General features: G+C 38.1%; 1 protein-coding gene across 1 annotated transcript in view; it reads left to right on the top strand.

The window, feature by feature from the left end:
• The window catches only part of ADAM9 (ADAM metallopeptidase domain 9), a 99,273-nt gene extending 80,871 nt beyond the window's left edge, over positions 1–18,402 (top strand). The window contains exons 18-22 of the mRNA XM_036750369.1: positions 2,367–2,472; positions 3,381–3,522; positions 11,924–12,011; positions 15,605–15,672; positions 17,142–18,402. Of these exons, the coding sequence (XP_036606264.1) occupies positions 2,367–2,472; positions 3,381–3,522; positions 11,924–12,011; positions 15,605–15,672; positions 17,142–17,232 (495 nt within the window). The 3' untranslated portion in view covers positions 17,233–18,402. The remainder of the gene's footprint in view (positions 1–2,366; positions 2,473–3,380; positions 3,523–11,923; positions 12,012–15,604; positions 15,673–17,141) is intronic.
• The last annotated feature ends 1,570 nt before the right edge of the window (positions 18,403–19,972 follow it).

The following is a 19,972-nucleotide window of genomic DNA, read 5'->3' as shown; positions in this document are numbered from 1 at the left end:
ACTACTTAGCACATACATGATGCAGAGAAATTTTGGCCACATCTGGCACTTTTAGCATCTATGCCTTCTTCTCTCCGTAAGCCATATACAGTACTGCTTCTCTCCCCTCTCTCAGCAGAGGATTTCTAAAAGTTTTATTTTGGAAATGGAGGTCATTTGTTGGAGCTCCCTTTTTTCCCTACTCTACCAATTTAATCCTATCCAATCAATAAACATTTATTAAGTGCCTGTCATGTGCCAGTCACTGTGTTATGTGCTGCAGATACAAAAAGAGGCAAAAGACAGTTCCTGCACTCAAGGAATTTACAATCTAATGGATTGTAACAATCTTAGCAACATCAATTTACATTATTTCTTCTGCTCCAGTTTTAGAAGTGGCCCTTCTTCTTGTCAGAGTCAGCATGTCCGAAACTTATTATATTTCCTCTTGAACCCACACTTCCTCTTAATTTTTCTTCATTTGTTGAAGTCATCCCCATCCTTCCAGTTATCCAGGTTTGCAACCTTAGCATCATTCTATCCGCTTCCTTCTTCCTAACTCCGCATATCCATTCAGTCACCATATCTTGCACATTATGTCTGCGTCTTCCCCTTCAGTCAGTCACACAGCCTCAGTGTGGTCCTTGTGACCTCTCAGCTGGACTGCTGCAGTAGCCTCCTTGTTATTCTTCTGGCCTCCAGTCTTATCTTCTTTGCAATCTGTGGTCTACCCAGCTGACAACTTGTTCCTAAAATATAGGCATGATCACATTATTCTCCTGTTGAAGAAGCTTCAGTGGCTTTATTTTACCTGTTGGATAAAATACAAACTCTTTTGTTTGACGTTTCAAGCTCTTCATAGCCTGTCTCTGGCCTGGTTTTTTTAGACTGATTTCACAATATTCCCTTTCTTCCCCTTGCTCCCTTCAAAGTTTAGCTCAAGTACCACTTCCTACATGAGGGCTACACACATTGCTTTGTATAGACTTTACATGTAAATTCCTGTGTACATGTTTTGTTGTTTACCCCAGTGAAATGTTAAATGCTTGTGGCAGGAATTGATTTGTTTTGGTCTTTGTATCCCCTGATTTAGTACTTTGCCTTACACACAGCAGGTATTTAGTAAATATTTGTTGGATTGAATTGTACTGAAAACGCAGTCTGGGTGAGCCGGCAGCCAAAAAAGCTAACATGATTTTAGACTGTTTGTAGAGAAGCACAGTTGTCTGGGGTAGGGAGGTGATAGTCCATTTGTATTCTGTCATAGTGAGAACTCCTCTGGAGTACTGTGTTCAGTTCTGGGCACCATTTTTTAAGGGGTAGATATTAATAAGACATAGAATGTTCATAGGAAGTATAGAGTGAAGGGTTTCAAAATCATTCAGTTCAGTACAATAAATATTAATCACCTACTAGGTATAAAGTCAAGGAGTTTATATTCCAAGATGCAAGATAGGGACACAAATAGCTATAACATAAGGAAGACTGATGAGGGGAAGACCCTTAATAACTGTAGGTGGGGGGCATGTAGAACAGGAAAGGCTTCATGATAGAAGCTGATCCTTGAGTGAAGATGAAAAGGCTAAGAGAAAAAGGTGAGGAGGGCATCTGGTCAGGCATGAGAATTGGCTTTTGCAAACGCACAGAAAGTGGAGACAGAGTGTTAAAATCAGGGAATAGCTGCTACTCCAGTTTGGCTAGAAAAGAGTGGTAAATGAAAGGGAATAGTATCAAGCCTGGATATGTAGGTGGGATCTAGAGTTTGGAGAATCTTAAGTTCTAGGTTCAGGAGTTTGTGGTAATGGTGGCTTCTTTTCTATAGCCAGAGGAGTGACGCGTTAAGAAAATGATTTTGGCAGCTCTATGTGGAAGGTGGATTGAAGAGGCAAATACAATTTAGTGGGCTACTTCAGTAGGCTAGGCAAATCCTGCTTTATGGGGAATCAGATTAAAGAATTGGAGATTTTTAGCTTGGAGAGAGATGACTTTAGGTAGTTCTTCAAATATCAGAAAGACTTTCATGTGGGAGGAAGGTTTAGACTTGCTGGCCCCTGAGGATAGAACTAGGAGTAGTGGGTAAAAGTTGCAGAGAGCTGATTTAGGCTTGATATAACTAAAAAACAAATAAATAAACTTCTTAACAGAGCAATCTAAAAGTTAGGAGGAGTGGCGGTGGAACAAGCATTTATTATGCCCCTACTATGTGCCAGGCATGGCAGTCTTCTGGAAAAGGCCGGATGACCATTTGTTATATGTTATCGAAGGGATTCTTGTTCAGGTATTGTATGGTCTCTGAGGTGCCTTCCAACTCTGAGACTCATGATTCTAAGCTAGTAATGCCAAACACTATTTACAGTAAACAAAAATAGTTTTTTGTTTTCTTGAAGGTGTGTAATAGCAACAAGAACTGTCATTGTAACGTGGGCTGGGCTCCCCCAAATTGTGAGAATACAGGGTACGGAGGAAGTGTGGACAGTGGACCTACTTACAATGGCAAGTAATAAAGAGAAAAAAAAACCCAGGATTTCCTACCTTCCTATCTTTAGTTGATACAACAGAATGTTTAGCATTTCATGACACTTGTTTTGCTTGGTTAGAAAATGGAAACTAGAAACATACCAATTAAAATCCTGTTTTCGGGGTCTGAGAAATTATTTGCCTGAATCATATATATGAGAAATAATGATTCATTGTGCTTTGAAATTGGATTCTATTCTAAAATCCAGACAGCTTTAATACCATTAACAGAAAAACAAAAACATTTTTTAAAATAAAATTTGTACCTCTTGTAGTAAAATGGAAAAAGCACTGCCTGTATTTGAAATGAGAGGACCTGGCTTGCTTTCAGGTGTTGGCTGTGCTACATCCTAACTCTGGGACTTTGGGCAAGTTACTTCTCTCTCTGAGCCAGTTTCCTCATCTGTAGAGTTAGGAGGTTGGACTTGATCCTCAAGGTCTCTACCCTGCTGTAAATCCTTTGAACCCTACATTTATAATCTTACAGTCATTGTAAATACAGTTTGCTACCACTATTTATATCCATTCCCTCTGTTCGTTCAAAGGACTTAGAAAATTGCATTAGTAAAATACTGCTAATGCTAATCATTAAATAGGGGAACTATTTTTTTTAGTGGGAAGGATACTCTTCTGGGAATGCACTTGTATTCTTTTCCGAGGTCTGCTACCATTTCACTGGGTGACCTTGGGTAATTTGTTAACTCTTCCAGGCCTTACTTTCAGCCCCTATAAAAGTATCTTAGGCTAAATAACACTGATAAAGTTACTTCTAACTTTGACATTTCATGATTCTATGAAATAATCTGTATCTTTGAATGTGCAAAGTTGAGGCAACATATTGTTTAATTTAATGACCATTGCTATGAAAATTCTGTTTTCTCTAGATAAAGATACTTCGCTTCGGGATGGACTTTTAGTGTTTTTCTTCCTAATTATTCCCCTTCTTGTATTAGCTGCCTTTGTCTTCCTTAAGAGGGATCAGCTTCGAAGAAGATTCTTTAGAAAGAAAAGATCCCAAACATATGAGTAAGTACCCTTTCTTCACTACAGTTGATGTTAGATGATAAATATGTATGGAATTTCTTAATGTGAATTAATGTGATGGTGGGTGGTTAGAGCTCTGGACTCAACAGTCGGGAAGACTTGTGTTTGAATCCTTCCTCAGATGCCTACTAGTTGTGTGTGACCCTGGGCAAGTCACTTAATCTGTCTTAATCTGTCTGTTTCGTCAACTCTGACTTGGGGAATCATAATAACCCCTGCCTGCCAGGATTGTTGTGAGGCTCTTTTGCGATAGTATCTGTGTCAGCCTGACTGGGGATGGGCAGTTTAGGGGAGAGAAGTGTCATGATCCAAAGAAACCAGAGAACTTGGGAATATTGTTTATTGGTGGCTTGAGCTTTGAAATTATAGATGATAGTTTCAAGAGAATACTTAGAAAAATGGAGCACTCTTACAATTTGTGTGGTGATAAGAGATCCCAGAGGCTTTAGCTTTGTGACCTCTTTTGTAGAACAGATAGATGCAGCAGTGAATGTTTGGTCACTTAGATTGTTGATGGGTATGCAGTGGAGCACCAAAGAGCTTTTTTAGAGAGGATTCTGTAAAACCATGCACATGGTGCACATCTAACCATGCAGGCAATTTTTATTGGTGTTATTGAAGAAAATGTTCAAGAACATAACTTGAGACCACTTTCAAAAGCATGGAAAAGATTGAAATCATAGAAGTTGTGGAAGATTGGCAGAGTGGAAAGAAGAGAGGATTTGCTTTTGTGACTTTTGATGATTAATAGCTATAGAATTTATGTAGCTCTTTATTAGGCTTGGGGATACAGAAAGAGGCAAAAGACATTCCTTGCCTTCAGGGAGCTTATAATCTAATGAGGGAGATGCCATGCAAACAAATATATACAAAGCAAACTATATGCAGGACAAATAGGAAATAATTAACATAAGGAAGGTACTAGAATTAAGAGAGGTCAGGAAAGACTTCCTGGAGAAGGTGGAGCTAGGGAAGTCAATAGGCAGAATGGAGGAGGAAGAACATTGAAGGCATGGGGAGCAGCCAGAGAAAATTCCTGGAGCTACCAAATGGAGTATCTTGTTTGTGCGACAGTCAGGAGGCCAGTGGCACTAGATGGGAGTGTATGTGTTAGGAAGTAAGGTATAAGAAGACTGGAAAGGTCAGAGTGGACTAAGTTATGAAGGGCTTTGAATGCCAAACAGAGCATTCTGTATTGATACTGGAGGCAACAGGGAGCTCCTGGAGTTTATTGAATAGGGAGATAACATGGTCAGACCCGTGCTTTAGGACAATCACTTTTGTGGCTGAATGGAATATAGGTTGGGGTGGGGAGAAACTTGAGCAGGCCGACCCACCTACAGGCAATTTCGGAAGTTCTGTCATGAGGTGACTTGGACCTGAACCAGGGTAGTTGCATTGTTAGAGAGTAGGGGCATATATAGAAGAGATGTTGCGAAGGTGAAATTGACAGGCATTAGCAACAGATTGGATATGGGGGAGGGGGAGTGGTAAGAGGTAGTGAGAAGTCAAGGACAACTCTCAGGCTGTGGGCCTAAGGGACTAGGAGGATGATGTTGCCCTCTACAGCAATAGGGAAGGTGGGAACAGGGTGAGATCTAGGGGGAAAGAGAATGAGTTCTGTTATAGTCACGTTTCATTTAAGATGTCTCTACTGGACATCCAATTGGAGATGTCTGAAAGGCCGTTGGAGATGCCACATTAGAGGTTAGCTTGCCCAAGAGCTTGGGGCAAGATATGTAGATGTGAGAGTCATCAGCATAGAGGTAGTAATTAAATCCATGGGAGCTAATGATATTACCAAATGAAGTAGTAGAGAGGGAGAAAAGAAAAGGGCCCAGGACAGAACACTAAGGGATACTTATGGCTAGAGGGGTATTTCTTTTTTTTTTTTTTCCTGTAGCCATTAGGAGCTTTATTGATGAAAAAGCAGCGAGTCTGAGATTTAGCAAGGAGCTAAACAAAGGCACTGATGTAGGGAAGGGACCAGACTTATATAGACAAAAAGCTATACAGCCTGTAGGATGATTTTAGGGTTTCTTATGGGGGTTGGAGATTTAGGGATAGGATAAGTTTTACGGGATAAGGACAACAATTGACACAAGATAAGGGAGACCGGAAATTTTAGGACCCAGGGTGGGGCAGGGGACAAGGAATTCCATGGTCCAGGATTAGGGGGAAGTTATGTGGTAACTCAAGATAAGGGGAGGAGACTTTGGGGCACCTTTAAGGAGACTTTTAGGAGAGAAACTCATCCCTTAGGGCACCTTTGTTCATCCACATCATTTCCCCACTCAACCACTAGGCAGGAGAATCCTTTTGGGAAAAAGGGATAAAGGTCATTGTCTTCATTAGCTGCTTCCTGCTAAACAGGGGTGAAGAATCCATTTCAGGGGCGGAGAATAGGTTGAGCAGAAGTGGTCAGCATCAGGGTGTGTAAGGCAGTGTCAGCTGAGTCCAGGGTGGAAAGAGGCAAATCACTCGGGGACGTCAAGGGTAGGGGTTGGTAGACTAAGAGCTGAAAGTAGAATTTCTATTATCCCAGTGGCTAGGAGAAGATCATTGGAGTCCAATTAGTATTTGGACTCCTGGGTTTCGGCACGAAAATAATGATGAGGTCAGAGTTGGGAGAGTTGGTTCATCAAATGTGAGAGAATTCACTTAGACCTTCTTCTGTAGCCATTGGGAGCTTTATTGACACAAAAGCAGCAGGCCTGAGATTTAGCAAGGAGCTAAACAAAGGCCTAGAGGGGTATTTCTTAAACTGGAGAAGTGGTTGTCAGCATTTTTTTTTAAAGTTGAGTCAAGTTTTGACCCAAGTTCCTTCAACCAACGTAGGGAAGTATTGAGGGATAGTGATAACTATCTCAATTCTCATTAGGTTGGTGGGGTAGAAGAAGAAGAGTCAGTCAAAGTAAAGTGCTAGGAGTGAGGGGCTGTGGTGCCTAGATTGTATCACTGAAAATTGGTCTGTGAAATCCTCTGAAGGCTATCACACTCATTACATTTAATCATAATATTTATTTTTTTCCTTTTAAAATTTTCTTTTTTTACTATGAACTTAAAATTGGCAAGCATGAATATTTTCAGAGAAATAAGGATTGTAAGTAAATCCACATTTCTTATGTATAGCTTGTTTTTTAGTTTTTGTTAAATTTAACATGATAGTACCAACATTTCCCTAATTATCTGTGTTCCCCTATTTAAATTTCTTCTGATTTCTTCTCTGCTCTTTCTTAACATTTCGTCAATGCCTTCTGCTTTCTTTTTTTTGCATCATTTTTTGTTTTTTACCCTGACTTATCTTTCCTTTCCCCAAATAAAAGTCCACTTTGGTAACAAGTCAGTATCAACCAAAACCAACTCACACACTGACTGTGTTTGAAAATTTATGTTTCATTATGCATTTACAGTCCTTCACCTCTCTCCCAAATGGAAAAGGTGTGATTTTTTTAAAAAAAATTAAATAATTTATTTTTAGTTTTCAATACTTCCACAAGATTTTGAATTCCAACTTTTCTCCCCATATCTCCCTTCCCACCACCCCAAGACAGTGTGCGTTCTGATTACCCCTTCCTCCAATCTGCCCTCCCTTCTATCACCTACAGCCCCTCCCCCCCTTCTCTTATCCCCTTCCTTTCTGTTTTCCTGTAGGGAAAGATAGATTTCTATACCCCATTGCCTGTATATCTTATTTCTCAGTTGCATGTAAAAAACAATTTTTAACATTCATTTTTAAATGAAAACTTCTCTCCCTTCTTACCTCCATACCCACCTTCGTTGAGAAGGCAAGCAATTCGATATAGGTTATACATATGTAGTCATTCAAAATACTTCCATAACAGTCGTGTTGTGAAAGACTGACTATATTTCCCTATATCCTGTGCCGCCCTCCGTTTATTCTGTTCTCTCCTTTGACCTGTCCCTCCACAAAAGTGTTTGCTTCTGATTATTCCTTCCCCCAACCTGCCATTCCTTCTATTATCCCTGTTCTTTTATCCCCTTCCCCTCTGCTTTCCTGTAGGATAAGATAGATTTCCATACCCAATTAAGTGTGTGTGTTATTCCCTCCTTAAGCCAAATCCTATGAGAGTAAGGTTTACTTATTCCCTCTCACCTCCCTCCTCCTCCCCTCCATTGTAAAAGCTCTTTTTTGCCTCTTCTATGTGATGTGATTTACTTCATTCTACTTCTCCCTTTCTCTTTCTCCCAGCACATTCCTCTTAACACTTAATTTTATTTTTTAGATATCGTCCCTTCATATTCAGCTCACCCTGTGCCCTCTCTCTGTGTCTATATATACACACACACACACATGCATAAATAAATACACCTTCCACCTAGTACTGAGAAAAGTCTCAAGAAAGTGTGATTCTTTACATGTCTTCTTGAGTAGTGATTGGTCAGTGCATCAGTTAGAGTTCTTAAGTGTTTCAAAGTTATTTTCCTGTAAAATATGTTCATTGTATAAAAAGCTCTTTTCTAGCTCACTTCACTCTGTCAGTTCATACAAGTATTCTCTGATATTTCTGAATCTGTCTCTTCATTGCTTACAGTGCAGTAATATTCTATTATATTTATACAGTTTGTTCAGCCATTCCCCAAGTGCTGGGCATCCCCTTAGTTTCCAGTTTTTTTGCCACCACAAAATGAGATGGCATAAATATTTTTGTTCATTTGGGACTTTTTCCTTTGTCTTTGATCTCCTGGGGTTTAAGCTTAGTATAATGGTATTGGTAAGTCAAAGTATGCCCAATTGAATAACTTTTTACGTATGGTTCCAAATTGCTTTATGGAATGATTCTACCAGTTTACAGCTCCCAACAGTGCATCAGTGTACCTGTTTTTCTGAAACTTCTCTAACATTTGTCATTTTCCTGGGAAAATGAGTGCAAACATGGTGTGAGGTGGCACCTCAGAGTTAATTTAATGTGCATTTCTTAAATCAGTGTTGTGAAGCATTTTTCCATATGAGACCTTGAATTTCTTCCCTTGGAACAGACTATTCATATCCATCTTCCATGCTCTCTGCTCCTTTATATGAATAGCTGCTAAGTGTTATATGGTCTTGCCCATGGTTTCTTGATCCTTGAACTCTTCCATTCTGGTTGCTTGTGGTATTTTTTATTTAATCTAGGAGCTCTGAATTTTGCCAATGATGTTCGTAGGAGTTTTTATTTTGAGGTTTCTTTCAGGAGGTGACCAGTAGAGTCTTTCTGTTTCCACTTTGACCTTTGATTCTAAGATAATGGGTAGATTCTATATATGGTTTTCTGAAATATGGTATTTAGACTTATTTTCTGATCAGTTTTAGTAGAGTCTGATAATTCTTAGATTGTCTTTCCTTGACCTGTTTTCCTTTTCTTACATTTTCTTTTTTTTTTCCTCTTAATTTTTTTTCTCTTAATTTTTTTTTTAATATTTGTTTTTGTCTCATGGAATCATTACTTCTTTTTGTCTATCATTTATATAAGGTTTTGTGGTGCATGTACTAAACTATGAATTGTCTTTCTTTGTCTACTCCATGGCTCTCATTTATTTTTCCATTTCTTTCCTCTATTGTTTTTATTTCATCAATGTCATTGAAAAACTTTTTTTTTTTCGAAACTCTTACATCATTTCTTCTACAAATTCTGACTCTTCTTGTGGGCAAGCTATGGTTTTGTTTTGTTTTTTTGAGGCTTTGTTTATAAATGTTTTGGAATTCTTTTCTGGGTTTGTGTCTTGAGCATACCTGGCATTGTAATAGTTCTTTGTTTTTTTCCTTTACTCCTTTTTCCAGCAGTCTGCTCTGGATAAACTATCATAGTTTCTGGCCTGGCTCTGAGGCACTGAATCCTTAGTTCCAGGCCCCCTGTGTTACACAGTTCTTGATCTTGTTTCTTACTTACAGATATGATTTCCGAACTTAGGCTGGAAAGTTGAGCCATTTTCATTTTTTTCCTCATTTTCCAATCACTACTTGGTTTAGATTTCTCTTTAGATTATTGTTGGAATAGTTGTGGAGAAATAGAGGCTATATTGCTTCCTCCTAGTCCACCATCTTGGTTCTGTTTGCTTCCCATGAATATTCTTTAAAAATTTTATGAATTTTTTTTCTAGATAATTATCAAGGAGTTTAGGTTGCTACTTGACCAAGTAAGATGGTTGTAGGTTTTCGTTTTCGTTTTGTTGTTACTTTTGTTTATACCATGTTGAGGAATAAACTTTAGTCTTTCCCTCACCCACCAGCGACATAGATTCATGTATTTTTGGATTGCAGGTACAATTTTAGAAGCTAGGGACAGAATAAGGGAATTTATATTTTTTTAAACAAAATAAGGGAAAATGGAAGATGAGATGTAACAGTAAAGATTAAGACTTAAAGAGCAAGGAAATTAAAGATAAGAGCTCAGTGAAAAGACAGAAACACAGAACATATTCTAGTTAATATAAAGAGAGTATATAGTACTCTTATAGAGTGCATTAAGTTTTATAAAGCGCTTTCCCCATAACACTCTGTGAGATAAGCAGTGCACTTATCAGCCCCATTATACAGATGAAGAACTGAGGCTCAGAGAGGTAATGTTTGTTAACCAGGGTCATATAGTTTATAATTTCAGAGCTGGTCATTAAACCCAGGTCTGTCTTTCTTAATTCCAAGTCCAGTACGTTTTTCACTATGCCATATTCCTTGAAATGTTTGTGCTTGAATTACTGTGCATTTCATATTATATAAAGTATTATACTACATCATTCAAGAGGTAGTTCTCTCAACAGTTAGAAGGGGGAGAGATTTTCTCTCTGGCATATATCTTGGAATATGAGAGAAGCAGACCTTTTTGGCATACCTGATTCTTTGGGTATTCACTGGGAAAGACCATGATGGCACCAATCATACTTTAATAAGGAGCAGAGGGTGCCATAGCAGTCAGCACACAAAGACAGAGGCAAGCTATGAAAAGTGTGAGTGAGGAAATGCGAAGGCAGACGGCATGGCGGGGTGGAGGGGATGGAGCAGGGAAGGCAGGCAGGCAATGTGAGGAAGAGAATGGGAAGATGGGGAGAACCACAGAGAGTCACTCTCATAACCATAGATTAGAATTGGAAGCCCTTGGGCAGCTGTAGTATCAATTAAGTTGGGGCTTTCTTACTGTTTTAAAATGATTCATTGTCTTTGACTCTTGCTAGGTGCTAAGCCCCAGACCCAAACCCCTATTAGGTGCTAAACCTGTATGGGTGTGAATTGGTAACTAAGGTGGGGATAACTAAGGGAGACCTGATTAGATCTTTGCTCCTAAGTTTGCCCCAAACCCCTAATTATTAGGTGCTAAGCCTATGTGGGTGTGAAGCTCCCAGGGTCCTAAGGGGAGGTGCTAACTCCAGAGCCAATCATAGGAGCCTAAGTTCTGGTCGCTCAGATGATGTTTGATAATGTCTGAAACTGTATAAAAAAGGGAAAACAGAGCCATTTGCTTGGGGCTCTCACTCTTGGTGGCACGCTGATGTGGAGACTCTGGACAGCTGTAGTTTAGAGCCCCTCTAGCTTGCCCGGATGTCTGGACTTGGTTTTCTTGGTAACTCTGAACTGTATTTGGTCTGTTTGTATTTGCTCTGAAGTTCAGGGTGCTGGGTGAACTAAGTGAGTGATATTTGTATGCTGGATTAAAATAAGCTTGTTAACCCCTTAACCTTGCTTTCCTTAGTAAAGCAGATCAAAAGAACCTATGCTGGCAGCGTTCTTGTTGTTGGGCTTGCGTTGGTTTTTCACTCCCACAACAGCTGCTAGCCAGATTGTTGAAACAGCAGCATGGACCCATAGGAAATGGAAAAGTATTTGGGAGGAGGCAGGAGTTTGGGGTCTCATTTTTATAAGTTTTTGATGGGGGGCAGACTTAAATCTTATCTGTGCTCTGCTGGAGTTAGTTCATTATCATATTCATGTCCTTTCAAAGTTATCAGCAACATTTGGTGTTGTGTTTGTCTTAATTGCAGGTGTGTGATACTTACCTCGAATTTACATCTCCTAGGACCAAAGATCCTGACTGCAAGGCTTAGATGGCTTCTCTTGATTTAGCTTAGCTTTTAGTTTCACAGTGTGATGTTTGCAGATTGTGCTCCTTTGATCTTTAGGACAGTCTGTACATGACTTGTGTGTTCCTCTTTACATTTTACTGATTAGAAGGGGAGGAGGTGATGAAGGGGACCAGAACAAGATATAATTTTAACACAGTAATGTACTTATGTATTATTTGGTAAAGTATATAATTTGTTGTCAGTTGTTTGGCCATCCTTCTCTAACAGTATATTAAAATGATATATCACACATAAATATTTTTGTTAGGAGTCAGTACAGAAAAGTTTTCATTTTAATTTAATTATAAACATTATTCTATCTTTCCAGATCAGATGGAAAAAATCAAACAAATGTTTCTAGACAACCAGTGAATGCCACTCGAAATGCCCCTCCAGTAAATAGCCCCAGAGAAGCTGTAAGTTTAATTTTTGTTTTCGTATTTTTTCCGTGTTTCTTGCTGTGAGTATTTGGGTTTTAAATATATAATTCTTTTGTGTTACAAATATTCATATTTTTAAGGTCTTGGCCATGTGGCAATTAAGTGTGCAGTTAGAAGTAAAAGATGACCTTTGTTTTTTGTTTTTAACTGAATGACCAATGTAGTACACATATGACAAGAAACTTGTAGAGTAGTTGGGCTGGGGGAAATTATGTGATTTTTGTAGCTGTAAAAGAAATTATCAGTGAGGCTGTAGTTATGAATAACATTTTTGCCTCTTTTTTTCTGTTGCTCCAAATTCCTATCAAGTAGTCCTTTTAACCTAGACCAGCTTGTCCCTCATGAAAGAGTTTTCTGGATCTGTTTTAAGAGCCTGCTTTATGCTTATTTCAACTCGAGTGAAATTATGGTGTCCTGCTATTTTAGTGCTTCCGATACTTTGTGCATAGTGAGAAGTAACAGTTAAAAGTACTTTGTAAAAGTTTTCTTTTTTTGTCATTTTGAAGCAAGTTAGATGCTGCCAGGGACCATTGCCTAAATATGTGCTTTAAAATGCTACTTGAGTATGCTCTACAGTGAATGTGGAGGCATCGCCTTGATCTTCAGATCTGTGATAGAAGTAGATGTACTGAGGCAGCAAGCCCTTCAAGGTCTTACCAGCACTCTAAGGATATAGGTTGGCCACCCTTTTTTGCCCCCCTTTGCCCACCATGGCGCAGGGATAGTCGGGCTTAACTGCAGGGGACACCTAGTAGCTTGAAATTACTATTTAACTTGACTTATTTCTGTCAGTGATGTTCACTCAGGATCCCATGTTTGAAACCTTGGTATTTGTCTTTTCCCACTTCCTCACCTCTCCAGCTAGTCCAGCTAGTCACCAAGTCTTATCGTTGGCCTCTGTGTAGTTGAATCTTCATTTCCTTCCTTATAACACTAGAGCAGCCTTGATTGCGGGTTGCCTCCTTACAACTCTTCCCATCTCTGCTCTTTCCTTCCTGCAATCCATCCTTCACCCCAACTCCAGACTAGTTTTCTTTTCTATTTGTTCTTTCATGTAGGATCATAGATCTGAAACTGAAAGTGACCTCAGAAGCCATCTTATCCAACTCCTTCATTTCACAGTTGAGGAAACTGAGGCCCAGGCAGTTTAAGTGACTTTACTGTAGTCTCTTAGAAGTGGGATTTGAATCTGGGTCCTCTAACTTCAGAATCATCTCTACTGTACCATGTTTCTTGAGATGCCTATGGGATACACAGTTCAAAATATCCAATTAGTCATTGGTTGAACTAGATTCCAAAAGGCAGAGTAGGTACTATATATATAGATCCCTAAGAGTCAAATGCACGGAGTTGTTATTTGAATCCAAGAAAGCTGATGATGTCTCTGAGAGACAGTATATAGAGAGAAGAGAACCTGGGGCCTAGAATAGAACCTTGGGAACATCCACTTTTAGGGAACAGGATATCAATTATGTTTTAGCAGAGGAAACTAAGAAGGAATGGTCAAATAAATAGATTATCAGAATCAAGCAGTATATAAAACAGGTTACAGTATTGTCACAGAAGATGTCTTGTGTGGAGCCCAAAATGAAAGCAGTATTCCCTCTATATAGTAAGGTCCTCCAGTTGTGATTTTTTGGGAGATGATACAATATTGATTGCATCATGCTCCAGCATATTACAGGACCTCCTCCCTGAGATCCACTGGCCACTCCAAAGAGATTCTCTGTTGAAAAAAAAAAAACACAGTTGAGGAAGAGTACATATGGTTGAAATCATGGCATTTAGTTGGGACATTGAGTTAGTCCAACAATATCATATCCATTAAGTCCATCAGATCTTGGACAATCACCACAAATGGACAGTGAACTAGGTTGAGAGTAGAATAGGGGAATAGAATGTCATCTAAGCAGAAGGTTAAATTGCATTTGGGAAATTATACAGTTCTTTAAGTGATCCTGTTCTCTCAGGTGCAAAATCCTGTTATTCTCCTATTGATACTTTATTGCTAACAGTCATGGAGCACCACATTATCTAAAGAATCAAGAGAGTAGGGAACCCAAAGGGCAGCAGAGAGGTACATGGTCATATATATGTACATTGTGTGTGTGTGAGAGAGAGAGAGAGAGAGAGAGACAGACAGACAGACAGACAGACAGACAGAGAGTGCTGATTAAGTAGTCTGACTTAGGAATGACAAATGTTATTCAATCCAAGTATTTCACTGTTACCCGTGAAATATCAAAAAGACCCGGAGGAATGCTTCCAGCATGTTGGGATCTTCTATGTAGGGAAGACTTGGGTGAAAATTGCACAGAATAGGAAGGCATGACTAGATTGTGATATGTACCAATGGAAGAAGTACCTTCATTATTGAGATCACTCATTAGTGAGTAGGTTTGGGGGTAGGAAATTTGTCCCCTTTAGAGACATAACTGTGATATATATCTTCTTTTTAGACTTGTGAAATAATGTGAACTATAGTGTCAGTGAATCAAACTGCAGTGTTTTTTCCAATATGCTGTTCTGTCGCTAGAAGTATTAAGCATCACTGTGAATCAGAAGCCCTGGTTCTGAGCTTTGACACTTGAATGATCTTGGGCAAGTCTCATTGTCCTTATCTAAAACATGAGAATAATACTTGTAGTATCTGGTAATATTCTAGGGTGAGTCAAATGATACAACTGCTAAAAAGAACTTTGTAAAACATATAAACACTTTATTGTGGCAGCTGTTTTTTGTGTCTGGGCCTGTGATTTCATGGGTGTAGGGAATTCCTGCGAAGGAAAAGTGCTCTGCAGTTTTTAGTATTAGAGAGCTCCGAGAATGTAAACGGACTTGGCTTAGGTCTCATGGCAGAGATGTGTTGTCAGAGGCAAGATACAGAATCAGTTTGGTCTGTATCAGTCTTGTACTCTGCTTCTCCAACTATTGTCTCTATTAGCTAATCCAGTATATTTGATGAGATAAGATTACATTGTAAGGTTTTTTTATGTAAAAAAAATTATAAGCCTGAAAGAACTTTTTTTTCTCATACTTAACATTTTGTACTTCTCTGGTAATTACTTTTCAAATATAATAATGTGTTTTATGTGATGGTACCTCATCTTCTAATGAGATAGTATTTCGTTTTATCAGTGAGATAATACTTGTAAAGCACTTAACACAGTGCCTTGCATGTAGTAGGTATTATATAAATGCTTTTTCCTTTTCCTTATCCCCTTTCTTTATGTCCTAGACTGAAAGCTCCCTGTCGGCATCTGTGTTCTAACTCAGAATCTCTGTAGGGCTCCTCATAGTCACCCAAGTATGTCTGCACACATCAGGCAAAATAAATAATAATTAATGTTTGTGGTGTCATAAGAATTTTTGTGTGTCATAAGAATCTTTCATTTAACAGTAAAGACATTCTATAAGCAGACCTTTTAAAATGCCATATTTTAAAGCAGCTATTCTCTTTGTAAGTTGCTAAATGTTTTGGATTCCCTCAGGGTAAGCGATACTGAACTGTGTTTAGAGGTTTTTTAGGAGTACCTAGTGACACGGAATTATTCCTTTTATTTCCTTAGGCTGTTTATCCAAACAGGTTTCCAGTACCAACCTATGCAGCCAAGCAGCCTCAGCAATTCCCATCAAGGTACAAAATGAAATTATTCACTTTATTTGATTTTAATGAAACCTGGGAGTTATGTGAAAATAAGAGATATGAGTGAATGAATGAAAGCCTATTTATTAAACACTTTCTGTATAGATAAGCTCTGAGTAAGCAGACATGAAATGAAAGAGATGCCCTGTCCTCAGAGAGCTTATATTCTGATAGAGGAAGACTGGATACAAAAGGGAGTGATGGCCATGGAAGGGTATTGTGATATGGAAACTTACAAGGGTGATGAGAGGAACCATAGGAAAGTAGATTGACTAACACATATTTCCATGTTAGATTGATGTGATTATCGTTCTAGAACTGGAGAGAATGGGGAATTTAATTAAGTAATGCCAGAAATTAGGTTGGATTTTTTTTTTAAAGAACGTCTTCAAGAAAACTTGTGTAATTATACCAATTTTGGAGCACAGTTAACATTAAAGTTTTAAAGCAACACAAAGCAAAAAGCATAGTTGACTAGTGATGTTATATGTAGAATGACTAAAATCAGATTGTGGGAGTAAAGTCTCCCCTTTACTCCTTATCCTTTAATCATCAGTACTTGGTTTTCAGTAATTCATTTACTCATGGCAGCTAGGTGACACTGTAGGTTAAGAATGTTGGACTTTGAATCAAAAAGATCTGAATTTAAATTCTTTCTTAGATAACAAGCTGTGTGACCCATGGACATCTCACTCAACCTCTCTCAGCCTGAGTTTCCTCATCTATAAAATAAATAAGTCACAGTACTTGCCCTTGTGTAGCTTTCATCCTAGACGAGGAAGTAAGAGGTATTAAATACAAGGAATATGCATAGTAGAGGGAGTGCTTCAGATCAAGAGGTTAGGGAAAGCTTTTTAAATTTAACGTCAAAAAGATTTTGCCTAATTGATTTTTGTCATTCCTTTTGCTATTTACATACTTTTGCTTTTTAGTTTTGCTTTATGCTTTCAGTAAAAATAGCCCTAGTGGTTAGTCTGAAGTGGATCGTGGACCAAGGAATGTGTTGGAACCAGCTTGAATTGGCTCTCAAGAGCTGACAGTTAAATTTTTAGTGTGAGCTTTTATACCCTAGAAATTGGCAAATGTTATAAATCAGGGCTTGGTTTATTGTTTTGTTTGTTGATTGTCTAAACTTAAGAAAGTGATGGAGAAAATGTTAATAATGCAGCTTAAACTTAAAAGGATGAAGCGTGTACTCCTCCCCCCTGCCCCCCGAGAGCTGATTATTAAATATTTACCAACATACCCTTGCTTGGACCCCATTTAAAGGAATGTGGTTGACAAAATAGCCTCCCCAAACTTATATGAAGTGGTCACATCTATGAGGCAATTTCATGGCAAAGACCCCATAGATTAGTATTTATAGGGACATTCTAGTTATAGAATACCTTGTTTTATTTCCATTTTGTAGTATCCAGATGTGGAGAAATGATTACTCATCCCTCCCCTTCTTTCCACAGGCCACCTCCACCCCAACCAAAAGTATCATCTCAGGGAAACTTTATTCCTACTCGTCCTGCACCTGCTGCCCCCGTAAAGAGATTCCTTTAGTTTTTCCTCCTTCATATAGAAGACATCTTCAGGAAACTGAGTTGTTCATTATTATTTTTTTGGCATTCTGGGAAGAATTTCTTCTTGCATCAAGCATAAAAGAAAACAAGCTACCAAACATGGAAATGCTTAAGAAACGAACCACTAAAAACTAAGTGAGAAAGGAAGCCCAGCCAGCATTCAAAAGTGTAAGAAAATGCAATAAGCCAAGGTTTCCAGAGTAAATAATTTCTACTTTTTTTTTTCATGACAGGCCTAATTAGGTCTTTTGAGAAGTGTGGCATTATAAAATTTAATCGGGTTTAGCTAATCATGGACAGATCATTAGTGTTTATAATCTCCAAATTAGCTGGAAATTGTCTCCCATTCCACTCTGAAATGTGATTCTGCAGTCTTCACCTTGGTTGCTATAATCTAGATTCTTGTACAACATAAACTGAAAATACCATGTTGTAAAGCAATAGAAATCAGAAAATTTGTTACCTAAAAAATCAAGTCTTTCTTATCTTGCATGAACTGATAATTATCATTACTGTGTTAAGGACATGAGATGAAGTTAACATGTCAAATTATTTTCACTGAAATGTAAAAGTACATGCTCTAAATGTGTATATATAGATACACTTATAATAATTCCATGTTGATAGTCTTTTGAACTATAAACAATGGATATTATTAGAAAACTTCATTTAAATGTGTTTCTAATGTTAATCATGGTAATCCTTACTAGACTGGAAACCTTTTTCATTAGCATTAATATTGCAGATGGGCTATAAAAGGTACGAAGAATAGCAGTTTTTAATAGACTTTGGGGACTATTTTTGGGTCAGAAGAGAGCAGAAATCACTACAATATCTTGAGTGGAGTAATCTGTTACGAAGACACTTGAGAATTTCATGCGCACTTTAAAATTGTTAAATCTAAAATAAACTTTCAACTAACAACTGAGCTGAGTTTTCAGACTTTGCTGTTAATATAAAAATGTTTACATTTACTAAGTTATGTTGGAGCACATCTTAATTTTTACTAATGCTTTTGAAGGTTGCAAAAATGATGTTTATTGAGTTCCATTGAGGTTTCAAGTGTTTTTCCATATTGTATATGTATACATACACGCATAGTTACGTACATAGCTATAACATTTGCAGTAATAAAATACTTGAAATTCTGTATTGTCGCTCTCCGTTAACAGAGAATAATAAAATATTCAGTTACCTAACGTTAAATTTTAAAGTAGCACAAGAGCTTTTACAAGATTATCTCTCTTGGCTAGTTTTGCCAGTTTTTTGGTGTATTTTATATCATGGCTTGCCTATTTTAAAGTGATACAGCTTTACTTTAAGGTAGGCAGATTGACGTGCTCTGAAGGTGGTTCATTATTTCAATGACCATGTATTGATCAGAGAAATACTATATTGTGAAACAATCCCAAAGGAAGGCCCTGCTTTGATGTAAACTTGTGAATAAGTACATCTGAGATACCAGTGCTAAAATCTGTGTGCCTTTCCTCATTTGCAAACTCAGTTTTTTATGATTGTTAGTATATGCCTTTGAACTGTTAATGAGCAGTAGTTCTTGGAACTCTTAGAAAATAAGGAATTTGACTACTGATTTTATACTCTGATCATTTGAACAATCAGAACTTTTTTCTATATATTTGATTTCTCCTTGTTTGCACTCAGAAGTTTGTCCTTGCTAATTTTATTTTGACTTGCCATCTATAGTGTAAAATTTCTCAATCATGATTGCCACTTTTGAAATGGAAAAGAATAAAGGGCTTTTAAAAATAAAATCTGCTTAATATGTTTTTAAAAAGAGTCAAGGGTGTAGGTTGTGTGAGCTTAGTATGAGTTATAAAAAAGCAAGGCAAAAAAAAAAAGAGAAAAGAGACAGCTCGGTGACAGTAGACAGAATGTCATACCTTAAGTCAGGGAGACCTGAGTTCAAATCGAGTTTTCATACGCTTACTAGCCATGTGACCGTGGGTAAATCATTTAACCTCTGCCTGTCTTAGTTTTCTCAGGTGTAAAATGGAGATAATTATAGTCCCTACCTCCCAGGGTTGTTGGGCGGATCAAATGAGACCATATTTCTAAAGTACTTAGCACAGTGAGTGGCACTGACCATTAGTGCATAAGCCCTCCTTGTCTAGCCTGTTCTGCTTAGGAGATTTCATGTCTATCCAGTGAACCTTAATCCTTCACTTTTCAGACTAGCCAGAAAAAAAACCCCAACAACCTTACAGTCTCACTTATTTACTATTGTGCCCCCAAAAGGGCAGGAATTGGTTGTGGTTTCCTCATCTCAACTCAGAGTTGGCACTTCTGAGTAGGAGGCACATGGCTGCACACTAAGCCTACTAGCAGTTTCAGTGGTGACCAAGTAGAAGTATTCCCAATCAAACCTGAAACAAATTCCAGGGTATGTTAATGTACAAGACAAGAGGTCTAAGTGTAGGACTGTGCTGCTTAGTCTGGGATGTCTAGCTGATTACCTTAACAAATAGTTATTACTATTACCTGGCAAAGGTGTCTGTAGTTCACTTGACACCTGTGTGCTCCTAAAGGTAAGCCTTTAAGGGCAGTTGTTTTTTTGGCAATATAAATTATATCATGTAATCATGAATAGCTCTTGCATTTAAGTCCTACAAGTATTTCAGTAAAAATTTGTTTTAAAATCTATTCTTGGCTTTTTTTCATTTAGAGTGACTGAGGCTAATAGGAATTGGCGATACCCATAA

Source organism: Trichosurus vulpecula, chromosome 3 (assembly GCF_011100635.1).
Source record: "Trichosurus vulpecula isolate mTriVul1 chromosome 3, mTriVul1.pri, whole genome shotgun sequence".
Classification (NCBI taxonomy): Eukaryota; Metazoa; Chordata; class Mammalia; order Diprotodontia; family Phalangeridae; genus Trichosurus; species Trichosurus vulpecula.
This window is presented reverse-complemented; position numbering and strand designations above follow the sequence as displayed.